The following is a 12,604-nucleotide window of genomic DNA, read 5'->3' as shown; positions in this document are numbered from 1 at the left end:
GTTTTTCAGGCAGAGGGATCTGGTGCTCCAGGCCTCGAGGTGAGCAAGCACTGGGTGTCTCTTGAAATGGTAGAAAAGATTTCTGTCTGGCTGAAGCGTGGGGAACCAGAAGCAACTGTTAGAAAACGTCAGGCAATCATGCAGATGAAGGAGGCCCTTGATAGCTAGGCCAGGGGGCCTGAATTTTAAGCCACCGACCATAGGGAGCAAACTGAAGTGCATATCAGAGCGGAATGTGATGTAATTAGGGCAGATCACCTTTTGGTAGTGCGGTGGAGGATAGCCGGGGTGAGGGAGAGATCACAGGGCCGTGTGGGCGTTGGTAGTGGGGCACAGTCCACACTTGCGAGTCGCGTGAGAAATTTTTTGAATTACAGCGCCCCCTATGGGCGGTGGTGCATCACTATTCTTGTGCGCCAGATGCTAAGTGCAGAAGTGCCTGGCAGGGGAGGCTCTGCTGCCCAGGACTGGTGAAGCCAACACGTGCCTGCTTTAGGAGGAACAGTGCAGGAACCGGGAAAGACTCAGAGGGTAGAGTTGCTGTCTTCACCCTGGCAGGCTTGGCCTGTGGCAGGGGAGAAGGCTATGCTTCTTTCACATCTGTGTTCCGAGCACCTGAAACAGGGCCTTAGGAACAGAAGAATGTGCTTAGGAAAGGTATACGCGTACAGTTCAGGGGGTGGAGCTGGAACCAACTGGTGAAAGGCAGGTTTTAACTCAACTCAAGTTTTGAAAATCAGAGTTACAGCCGGGGCCAGTGGCTCACACCTGTAATCCCAGGACTTTGGGAGGCTGAGTCAAGCAGATCACCTGAGGTCAGGAGTTCAAGACCAACCTGGCCAACATAGTGAAACCCCATCTGTACAAAAAATACAAAAATTAGCCAGGCATGGTGGCTCACGCCTGTAGTCCCAGCTACTTTGGAGGCTGAGGCATGAGAATCACTTGAATCCAGGAGGAGGAGGTTGCAGTGAGCTGAGATTGTGCCACTACACTCCAGCCTGAGCAACCTTGGTTAAAAAAAAAAAAAAAAAAAGAAAGAAAAAAAGAAAAAGAAAGAAAGAACAGAAAGAAAGAAGAAAAGGAAGAAAGAAGAAAGAAAAGAAAGAGAGAAAGAAAGAAAGAGAAAGAAAGAAAAGAAAGGAAGGAAGGAAGGAAGGAAGGAAGGAAGGAAGGAAGGAAGGAAGGAAGGAAGGAAGGAAGGAAGGAGAAAATCAGAGTTGCCTAAAGAGAGAAGTGGCTACTGAAGAAGGAGAAACTTTCCTATCAAGGGATGTGAGCAAGCGAGAACAGCCACTGGGGTGGGGGAAATTGGGTGGGTGACCAGCAAAGCCCCTTCCAGTTAGGAGATTCCAAAACCGTAATGATGAGGAGGAGGACGACAGCAGACTCTGTGTATTCAGCATTGGTATGCCTGCTTCTGTAAATACTTCACTGCTAACATTCATTCCACATAAGAGGAAACTGAGGCTCAGCCAGGTGAAGTTGTCCAGGTAAATGGCAGAGCCAGGGCTTGAACCTACATTTGTCTCATTCCAAAACCTACATTCTTTCTAGTACACCTTTGGAAGGCCAGCAGGGTTTGGAAAATGGGAAGCGTCCTCTAAATATATACAGTCCTCTCCAAATTAATCCCTGATGTGCCACTATGGCCTTGAACAGATGGGGTACCCAGGTCTGCCACCAAGGAGCTCAGGGCCTGAGGCCAGAGATAATAAAAAGAGCCATTGTTGCCTGGAATACAGACAAAGGTGATCTGAAATGTACAGATCCAATCGTTGCTAAAGTGCCTGGAACTGGAGGCCTAGCAAAGATGGCACTGCGGGCCAGAGACCCACGGGGCGGGTTGGGACTCCCAAGAAGCAGCCATGTGTAGCAGGATGTGCGGTGGCCAGGGAGGGTATGTTCTCATGCTGGAGTGTGAAGGCTGCTGTTTCTAGGTGGAGACCACTGGGGATGCCTACATGATGGTGTCGGGGCTGCCTCAGCACAATGGGAGTCAGCATGTCGCTGAAATCAACAACATGGCCCTGGATGTCCTCAGCTCTGTGGGTGACTTCTGGATGAGGCATGCACCCAACGTGCCCGTTTGCATGAGGGCTGGCCTGCATTCAGGTATGGGCTAGGGGCCTCCAGGGTGAGGCACCACATCCATCTCCCAGTCTTCCCTGGGGCGCTGGCTGGGACGCCTCCAGTGGCATGCTTCTGGATGTCTGAGATTCTCAAACTCTATGGTAAAAACATTCTATGTTTCTTTTTCCTTACATTATTTTAAGGTCCTAATTATGTTATAAATAAGAGAGTCAGGCCGGACATGGTGGCTCACGCCTGTAGTCTCAGCATTTTGGGAGGCCCAGGCATGGGGATCACAGGAGGTCGGGAGTTTGAGACCAGCCTGGCCAACATGGAGAAACCCTGTCTCTACTAAAAATCCAAAAATTAGCTGGATGTGGTGGCTCACACCTGTAATCTCAGCTACTCGGGAGGCTGAGGCACGAGAATCGCTTAAATCCGGGAGGCGGAGGTTGCAGTGAGCCGATATGGCGCCACTGCACTCCAACCTGGGTAACGGAGTAAGATTCTGTCTCCAAAAAAAAAAAAAAAAAAGAGAGAGAGAGAGAGAGAATGTGTGATGCTGATAGTCTGATGGAAGAGGCAGGACAGAAACCTTCTGTGGTCATGCAAACAACCAAATGTTTCCTGGGATGGGTCTGGGAGAGCCATCGGAGTCATGAATATACCCTTTCCATGTCCCTGCTCCTTCCACCATGGTTCCCCTCACCTGCAGGATAAAGTCCACTGGCACTGCCACCACCACCCCACCACCACCATAGCCTCTCCAACCCCATCTCCCACCACTCCCTGCATGGCCCTCCATCCACACTCAGCTATGTGCAATTTCACACACACGGGTTCCCTGCCTCTGGGCCTCTGCGCCTGCTGTTCCCTGCCCACTCATTCTCTCATCCCTCAAGACAGAGCACATGTATCCTCTTCTCCAGCAAGTCCCCTGGGCTGGATTAGGGGCCCTTTTTGGTGCTGGCACAGTCCTGGTGCTTCTTTCATCACAGCCTTGATTGCAGGTTACACCTCTCTCCCCACCAGGCTGGGAGCTGCCCAAGAGCAGGGAGGAGCTCTGATCTATCTATGACCCCTCACCTCCAGCACAGAGCCTGGCACAAGCATCAGGTCCTCTCTGGATGTCGTTGGAGACTCCAGTTAGCTTAATCCTCACCTCACAACTGGAGCCCAGGATGTGCAGTGGGGAATGGCACAGGGGGTAGAGAAGGGTGAGGCTGTCATTGGGCTCTCTCTCTGATCCAAGACCTGCTGGAGCTCACCGGGTACATTCGAGTTTCAGGGTCCTGTGCAGCAGGGATCGTGGGTCTCACGACGCCTCGGTCTTGCCTCTTTGGGGACACTGTCAACACGGCCTCCCGGATGGAGTCCACAGGACTGCGTGTGTATCTCATAACTTCTATCCTGCCCAAGGCAGAGACTCTTTCAATAACCTGTGCAGCCTGGCTGTTTAATATAGTTCTTAGTAACCAAATCACCACCTGGTGGCAACGTACCCTAGTTTTCAGGAAAGCAACTACTATGTTGGTGCAAAAGTAATAGCTATTTTGGCATTAAAACTAATGACCGCACCATTCTCCTGCCTCAGCCTCCCGAGTAGCTGGGACTACAGGCGCACGCCACCGCACCCAGCTAATGTTTTGTATTTTTAGTAGAGACGGGGTTTCACCATGTTAGCTAGGATGGTCTCCATCTCCTGACTTCGTGATCTGCCCGCCTCGGCCTCCCAAAGTCCTGGGATTACAGGCGTGAACCACTAAACCCGGTAGGCGGAGCTTGCAGTGAGCCAAGACTGCAAAAAAAACAAAAAACAAAAAAACAACAACTAGCCGGGCACGGTGGCTCAAGCCTGTAATCCCAGCACTTTGGGAGGCTGAGACGGGCGGATCACAAGGTCAGGAGATCGAGACCATCCTGGCTAACACGGTGAAACCCCGTCTCTACTAAAAAATACAAAAAACTAGCCGGGCGAGGTGGCGGGCGCCTGTGGTCCCAGCTACTTCGGAGGCTGAGGCAGGAGAATGGCGTAAACCCGGGAGGCGGAGCTTGCAGTGAGCTGAGATCCGGCCACTGCACTCCAGCCTGGGCGACAGAGCCAGACTCAGTCTCAAAAAAAAAAAAAAAAAAAAAAAAAAAAACCAACTAACGGCCACAGCTGCAATTACTTTTGCACCAGCCTAATAGAAGGAGATGATATATGTCATTGGCTCTTTTAACTTTCCACACAATATTTATGGTGATCTCATGAGGGCATTAGCAGAGAAAACAATGACTCAAGAGGCAGGAAATCTGGGTCCTAGCCCTGGCTCTGCAACTGACTTGCTTAGTGTCCTTGGGCAAAATGTTCTTCCTGTAGGCCTCAGTTTCCCCATTGTACAAAAAGGAGACCCTTTAAAGTGTGTGTGTGTTTTTTAATTGGTCACGTGCCACCTCCCTTTATGCTGGGGCAGCCCTGACAGCACCATGAAGACATCCCCAACGTTTTTGGCCCTTACTGGCAGCAGGAGCTACCACAATGGCTTGGCTAGAGCAGCTAAAATGTTGAAGGCCCAGGTCCTCTGCCTCTGGCTATGTAGGTTGCTGCTCCTTAATGTTCAGGGTACATCCTGCATAACTGGACGCTATGGCTTTACTGGGAAGTCCTGCTCTTAAAAGAAAACTAAAAACTGCGTATCTTCCCTGACTCAGCCTTCACTGACTTCCTTACAAGTAGAAATTATGTTCCTGGGGGTTCTGACTCCGTCATGAGTTCCCCTTAACACTCAATCTATGTAATTTGCTTTTCCTCTGGGTCTCTTTTAGTGACCGACAATTCAGAGGGACAAGAGGGCCAGAAGAAGGGTGTCGCATAAATCATCACTATGTGTACGATTGATTGGAACTGCAGTCGCTGCAGGCTCCTAATGATTTTACCAAATACTGGGTATGCTGTCACCAGGTGGTGACTTGATGACTGCCTTTCTTCTCAGCGTACAGAATTCATGTCAGCCGAAGCACTGTCCAGATACTGCTCAGCCTTGATGAAAGCTACCAAATTGATAACAGAGGTCAGACTGAGCTGAAGGCGAGAGAATTTCGTGGTCTTTCTGGGAAAAGTCCCCAAGGATCCAGTTTCTGTGGGAAGCAGGGAAGATTCTCATCTGACTGATGTGACTGCCCAGAGTTGGGGATGTAGCTGGTCACCTTTACATGTCCTCTATGCTTCCCAAATTCTAAGGAAACATTGCTTCCTGGGAGCCATCTGGCTCCCTGTGAGAGGAAAGGCCAGGACAGAGAAGTCACTTCTCCTGATGGCCTATCTGTGTAGCATGCCAGTGTACAACACACATCAAAATATTTATCACTCATAGTAATAACGAGAGGAGCATTGTTGACCCCATTTTACAGTTGAAAAAATTCAATTAAAGAGGCAGGGTGGCTTATCAAAGTCACATAGCTCGTAATTCAGATCTCACGGCTCCAAAGCTTGTGCCTTCTCCATAGCACAGTTGGGCTCCTACCCATCCCTCAGAACCCCAGCTCAGACATCATCTCTCACTGCAACCCACCCTAACCCAGGAATACTCCTTCTCCTCCTTCTTCCCCACACACAGTGACTGTCATGCCTTCTCTGTGTACCCACCAGTCCCAAGGCCAGTTCTCTGCTGTTACAGTGTAATGTTGGGTTGCTAATGCTCATGAGCACCTCAAAAGCAGAGAAAGGTCTGTAACCTGCGCATTCTCTCTTAACAGTAACATTCTATAAAGGCAATGGTTCAGCATTCCTTTCAGTGATTTTCTTCCTACCCCTTCTCCTCTTATTCCTCAAATTCCTAAGCCGAAGCCAGGTATGGCAGGGAGACCGGAGCAATCTAGCTTAAAGGCCTGATGCACTGGGTCCCGGAAATTGGGTGCCATATGGGACTCGCTTCATTACACTGTGGAATGTCGGTGCAGGAGGCTGCAGCACAGAGATGGGCAGCAACTTGTTCATGGTCACACAGCCTGTGAAGGCCAGCAAACATGGAATCTTTTGCTCTGGATGGCTGGGGTTAGGGGAGAGTGAGCTGGAATAAGTCAGGGCAGGTGTGTCTTATTTAAGGAGGGTGAACACTGGGCGTCCTGAGGAATGGATGACTTATGCCAGAAAGGGATGCAGAGAGGTGTGGGGAGGGCAGCATGCCAACCTCAGGCTCTTCAGGCTGGCCTGGGGGCTCCAAGGACAATATTCATCCCATAGAGCCCTGGCCCAGGATGGGGCACGGAACCTCCAGCCCAGCCAGCCCCGACCCTCATGTTCTCAAGCCCCCCTCACTCCTGACCTCCAGGAGCTGCACTCCCACCCCAGGGGAGGCCACCACACCAGGTCCTTCCATTGTGAAGTTTGGAGAGAATCACAGATGGTGGGATCTTAGCACTCTAGAGCTGCTGATCACAGAGCTCATGATTCTCTCTCTCTCTCTCTCTCTCTCTCTCTCTGCCTCTCTGTCTCTCTCTCTCTGTCTGTCTGTCTCTCTGTCTCTCTGTCTCTGTCTCTCTGTCTCTCTCTCTGTGTCTCTCTCTCTCTCTTTCTCTGTCTCTCTGTCTCTCTCTGTCTCTCTGTCTCTGTCTGTCTCTGTCTCTGTCTCTGTCTCTCTCTGTCTCTCTCTCTATCTCTGTCTCTCTCTCTCTATCTCTGTCTCTCTCTCTATCTCTGTCTCTCTCTCTATATCTCTGTCTCTCTGTCTGTCTGTCTGTCTCTCTCTCTCTCTGTCTCTCTCTCTCTTTCTCTTTCTGTCTCTTTTGCTCTTCTTTCTTTCTTTCCCAGGCTGGAGAGCAGTGGCGCAATCTCGGCTCACTGCAACCTGCACCTCCCAGGTTCAAGTGATTCTTGTGCCTCAGCCTCCCGAATAGCTGTGATTACAGGCATGTGCCACCATGCCTAGCTAATTTTTGTATTTTTTAGTAGAGATGGGGTTTCTCCATGTTGGACAGGCTGGTCTTGAACTCCTGACTTCAAGTGATCCACCTGCTTCAGCCTCCCAAAAGGCTAGGACTATAGGCATGAGCCACCACGCACTTGGCCAGGTTATTTCTTTAACAGAAAAATATTAACTTATTTAATCTTTACAACTTTATGCAGTACTGAGGAAATGGAGGCACAGAGAGGTAAAGTGAGTCGGCCAAAGTCACACAGCTAGAAGGCAGCAGAGCCAGGATTTGAATCTCCAGGCTCTAGGCTGCTCTCTACAGAGCTGTTGGAATCACACATTCTGCCCTTGCTCTTCAGCTTGAGGAGGTTTGGAAGTGGGGGGACCTTCCCATCCCCTTCCCTCTCTCTTCCAGGGGAAGGGCATCGAAGAGACCTACTGGCTGCGGGGGAAGGCAGGTTTCCCCAGGCCCCTCCTCGCACCTGTGGACATCAAACCTGGGTGAGTAGGAGAGATTTCCCAAAAAGCTTGGACGCTTTTGTTTTATATTCAATATTTGTGATTTTTCTGATTTTAAAAGTATTTCCCGCCTAGTGTGGAAAACTTGGAAAATACAGAATTCTTTGAATATTCAATAATCCCCATCTTTCTACTCCTGGAAGACAGCTGCTGTTGGCACTTCAGCAGGGCTCCCATGCACCTGTTTCTCATGTGCTTGGCGTGCATGAGGTCATGCGGCCCAGATCACTTCTCATCCCGACCTGTGCCCTCAGCTCACTGTCCTGAGCACCTTCCTGTATTGTTCGCAGTACTTTATAAACATACCCGCAGTAGGCCAGGCACGGTGGCTCACGCCTGTAATCCTAGCACTTTGGGAGGTCGAGGCAGGTGGATCACCTGAGGTCAGGAGTTCAAGACCAACCTGGCCAACATGGTGAAACCCCATCTCTACTAAAAATACAAAAATTAGCTGGGCATGGTGGTGGGTGCCTGTAGTCCCAGCTACTTGGGAGGCTGAGGCAGGAGAATCGCTTGAACCCAGGAGGCCAAGGTTGCAGTGAGAGGAGACCGTGCCATTACACTCCAGCCTGGGTGACAAGAACAAAACTCTGACTCAAAAAACGATAAACAAAAAAACCCATAAACATACCCGCAGTGACTGCATCTGAATTGCAACATGTGGACGCTCCGGGATTTGCAAAGCCTATCTCTATTGCAGAGAATGCAGTCTTTCCATTTTGAACTGACTACAGGTCATGATTTGGTAAACATTATCAGGCATTTATTGCTATTCAGACTATTTCTGCAGATAAGGAATTTTTAGATAAAAAGAGCACCCACATTTGGGGAGCCATGTGAAGCAGATTCTCAGAGTGCTTGTGCCTGCTTGGTGATTTGTCTCTTCCCTCTGTTCTCTGTCCCCTAGAACCCATGTCCCTCACTGAGGGCAACATGGATGGGGTTGGGGAAGAGAGAAAAGTTAATTACATTTTACTTCAAAGTGCTGTTCCTTACTCCCTTCCATCCCATCCGTGGGCAGGCAGTCTGCAGAGAGTCGGAGGGCAAGGGGCACAGGTGTTGCCAATTGCCAAGAAGGTCCCAGGGACCATAGAGGCTGACTGGCTGATTGCACCAGTGGGGAGGCTGAGCTTGGGGAAGGGCAAGGCCCCACCTGGCGTGCTACAGCACCACCACATCAGTGCCTGGGCCAGAGCTCAGGCTCGCTATCTCTCTGCCCAGAATGTACCCTTCATCAAAACTTCCAACGGGCTCTGCTCAGTTCTTCCAAGATGGCCCCCCACCCAAGGCCACCCCTTTCCATCCCTCATAGACAAGCAATATGGGCTTCCTGGGAAGGGACCAGAGTTGGAGCAGCCCAGGCTGAGTATCATCCAACCAGGTGGAACTGATGTGAACAGGGCAGGTCACAGCAGCCATCGCCTTTCCCTTCCTGCTGTTGGGGGGCCAAGGCCTTGGGACCCCAGGAAGCCTGGGGCACAGCAGTGCCTCAGGGCAGGAGTTGCTCTCGTTCATCTGAGTTCCCCCTGCCACACACACATCAGGGTCCCGAGGGGCTCCCAACAAGGGAGGGAGGGAAAGAGAGTGAGTGTGTGGGCAGATGCCAGTGTAGGACGGCGAGCCTCCTGGGGTGCAGACACACAGGGACACCCTTTTCACAGGGACACACCAGCCTCTCGGGGAGAACCAGCTTGTGCTGGTGGAAAGGGATTCACGTGGCTGGGGCCCTCCTTCTTTGCAGAGTGATGGATGGCCTGCAGGGCAGGCAGCGTGGTGTGAACACAGGGTTCAGGCCTGGCAGCGTGGTGTGAACACAGGGCAGGCAGTGTGGTGTGAACACAGGGTTCAGGCCTGGCAGCGTGGTGTGAACACAGGGCAGGCAGTGTGGTGTGAACACAGGGTTCAGGCCTGGCAGCGTGGTGTGAACACAGGGCAGGCAGTGTGGTGTGAACACAGGGTTCAGGCCTGGCAGCGTGGTGTGAACACAGGGCAGGCAGCGTGGTGTGAACACAGGGTTCAGGCCTGGCAGCGTAGTGTGAACACAGGGCAGGCAGTGTGGTGTGAACACAGGGCAGGCAGTGTGGTGTGAACACAGGGCAGGCAGCGTGGTGTGAACACAGGGCTCAGGCCTGGCCCTGACTGTTGTGTGGCAGATCTTGCTCCTGTCTGGGCCCGTTGGGCTCTTCGGCTGGACTCGGTCCTCAGCTCCCCCATGGTCCTCTTCTCCCTTCCCTTACGTGGAGGGCCTCTCCTCCTGTTCTCCTCCCTGTGTCCTGAGGAGTAAGCCCTCCTCTGGCCTTGCCTCCCTACCAGCGCCCACCCCACTGCTCGTCTCCACTCAGAACTCAACTTCTCAGAAGCTGGCGGCTGCCGCTGACTTCACTTCCTCACCTCCCACTCCCTCCCCGGCCCCCACAGTCTGACTTCCACCCCCTCAGGCCAGAGGGCTCTTCAAAAGGTCTCCAGTGACCTCTGTCCATGTCACCAGATCCAGGGGCAGTTTTAGTTCCCAACTTGACTGCTTAGCAGTGTTCACTCTGCTGCCCTCCTTTTCCTAAAAACTCTTTCTTCCCTGGCCTTCTCCTCTGGCACGAGCTCATCCTCCCCTTCTTGGGGCCTCCCTTGCTACCCAGACACTAACGACACCCAGTACACACCTCGAGCTCCCACCCCACTGGGCACCAGGCTCCCGTCGCTCTGGCTGCTCACTCAATGATTCCTTCTGGGGCTTCTTAGCACCACAGACTGCAAAGCTCCAGCAACCCTTGAAACCTGGTCCTCCAACATCCTCAGTCAGACAGCCCAACACCATCCCGGGCTCCTGGCATCTCCACACCTACCCCCATCCATTAGCAAGTCTGGAGCCTCCAGAGCCTCTGAGGAGGCAGGTGGGCGTCCTTGCCCCGACCCAGGCCTCAGGCTCAGATCCTGCACACAGCATGTGTGTGTGCCTAGCAGCCCCCACTCCATCACCCATCCCTTCTCTGGCTGGCTTCTCCACCTCCATGCCTCCACCCTGGCCCAAGCCACCACCCCTCTCAGGTGGCCCGCCGCAGGGCTCCTAGACAGTTCCCTTCCATCCATCTCTACCTGGCAGCCAGAATTATCTTTTAAAAACACAAACATGGGCCGGGCATGGTGGCTCATGCCTGTAATCCCAGCACTTTGGGAGGCCGGGGCGGGCAGGTCACTTAAGGTCAGGAGTTGGAGACCAGCCTGGCCAACATGGAGAAACCCCATCTTTACTAAAAACACAAAAATTAGCCAGGTGTGTGGTGGGCGCCTGTAATTTCAGCTACTTGAGAGGCTGAGGCAGGAGAATCGCTTGAACCCAGGAGGTGGAGGTTGCAGTGAGCTGAGATCGTGCCACTGCACTGCAGCCTGGGCAGCAGAGCAAGACTCTGTCTCAAAACAACAACAATAACAAAAGCCACAGACATGATGGACAGGACAGGTTGCTGCTGTTAACCCTTCTGGGCCGTCCCATCGCCCTGAGACTAAGCAACCTTTCATGCAGCCTCCAAGGCCCTGCACTGTCCAGCCAGTGACTGCCCCTCGGCCCGGCCTCTCCTGCCACCTTCTGCTGCTCACCAGCTGCTCATGGGCCTCCTCCCGAAAGCACACCGTGTTCTTCCTACCTCCGGCCGCTTGCTCTTGCTGTTCCTGTACCTGGAATGCCCTTTGTCATCCTGGTCTCAGTCAAATGCTGCTTCAGTCAGGAGGTGGCACAGGTCACACACTCTAGACAGGCCCTGCTGTCACCCTCCAGCTCATTTCCCAGTGTGGTGGCCTCCACAGCACTTGTAACTACTGACATTTCTTGTTTGCCAGTTGGCGGAGCTTGCCCTGCCCACATAAGACTCAGGAGATCCTGGACTGCTGAGGCATTGGCACATCTGTCCATCGGTGCTCAGCACCCAGGGAATGTGACCTCTTGAGTCTCCTACACACCAGCCACCTTCCATCAAGTCCCCTGCCCTGGTCTGTCCTTTCAGGCACTACTGAAAAGCCCAGCTCCCAGTCCTCACCCCGCCCATCCTGTCTCAGAACCGGGAACCTGCAGATCTGGCAGCCATTTGTCATCCTATGCCCCCTCAGCTGATGGCTTTTCCACTCCTGGGCAGAAACTTTAGAAAGTGCCAGAGATGTTTTCATCTTCTTGGCTCAGAGGGAGGGAGGAGGGCGGAGATAAGTCACAGTGGGCACCACCTGACATGGGAGCCTCCCAGACCTCCAGGCAGGCAGGGGAGGGTCTCTGCACCCCAGTCCTGCATGTGAGCTCGCCGGGTGCACACACTTGTCATGGGTGTGGAACACCACATGCCCCTCTACTTGTCTAGAGATGAGGTCACAGACACACGCACAGACACACACACACACACACACACAGACACAGAATCTCTGCAGGAGGGGCTCAGGACAGGCTGGATGGGAACTTGTCTTGGAGCCACATTTATAAAGCAGTTATCAAATTTTTGCTTGCACTGTATGTTATAATCTGATTTTTATTTTTTTGAAGCCAAGTTTCCTAAAAGTGTTTTTATCCCCACTTTATGTATTTCCCATATCTGCAGAAGTGATTTGTCTTTCTCTCCGGGGATTTTGAGGAGGCTGGTGGAGATTGGGGGAGGGGACAAAGGCCCCCCACCCCAGTAACCATGTCTTGGTGTAGCCACCGACTCAAGCAGCAGTACCCACGGAAGCACTTTTCACCAGACATCACAGAGACATTCCACACAGTGGCCCCCTCTCTCTGCCCTCGCCAAACAGGTGCAAAAACCTCCCCTGCCAGCCGGGTTGCTGTGAGACCCTGGCTGTCCCTCGGAGCCTGGCTTTCTTCTCTGGGTAACAGCAGTGACCCAGCTCCACCCTGTTCCCGGCACCTGTGGGCAGCAAGTGAGAAAAGGGAAGTGTGCAGGAGTCCAGGGTCCCTACCCTGGATCTGTATAATATCTGGGAGTCACAGAAGCCCTCACCATGGCCTCCCAACCTCCCAAGATGATGTCCTGAGTAGGGGCGGAAGCTGGGGTAACTCCCTATCTCCTAGGAGGCCACTGTGCTTGAAGCCGCACCTGAGGATGAGTCAGCAACGGCACGGCCTTTGAGAAGACACTTCA

General features: G+C 52.5%; 1 protein-coding gene across 1 annotated transcript in view; it reads left to right on the top strand.

Moving 5' to 3' along the window:
- Positions 1 to 12,604, top strand: part of LOC105468943 (guanylate cyclase D-like) — a 63,953-nt gene that overhangs the window by 35,678 nt on the left and 15,671 nt on the right. The window contains 4 exon segments of the mRNA XM_071076088.1: positions 1,941 to 2,115; positions 3,362 to 3,460; positions 5,049 to 5,143; positions 7,384 to 7,469. Of these exon segments, the coding sequence (XP_070932189.1) occupies positions 1,941 to 2,115; positions 3,362 to 3,460; positions 5,049 to 5,143; positions 7,384 to 7,469 (455 nt within the window).

This window comes from Macaca nemestrina, chromosome 12 (assembly GCF_043159975.1).
Source record: "Macaca nemestrina isolate mMacNem1 chromosome 12, mMacNem.hap1, whole genome shotgun sequence".
In the NCBI taxonomy this organism is placed as follows: domain Eukaryota; kingdom Metazoa; phylum Chordata; class Mammalia; order Primates; family Cercopithecidae; genus Macaca; species Macaca nemestrina.
The sequence above is the reverse complement of the archived record's forward strand: the minus strand, read 5'-3'. Positions and strand labels throughout refer to the sequence as shown.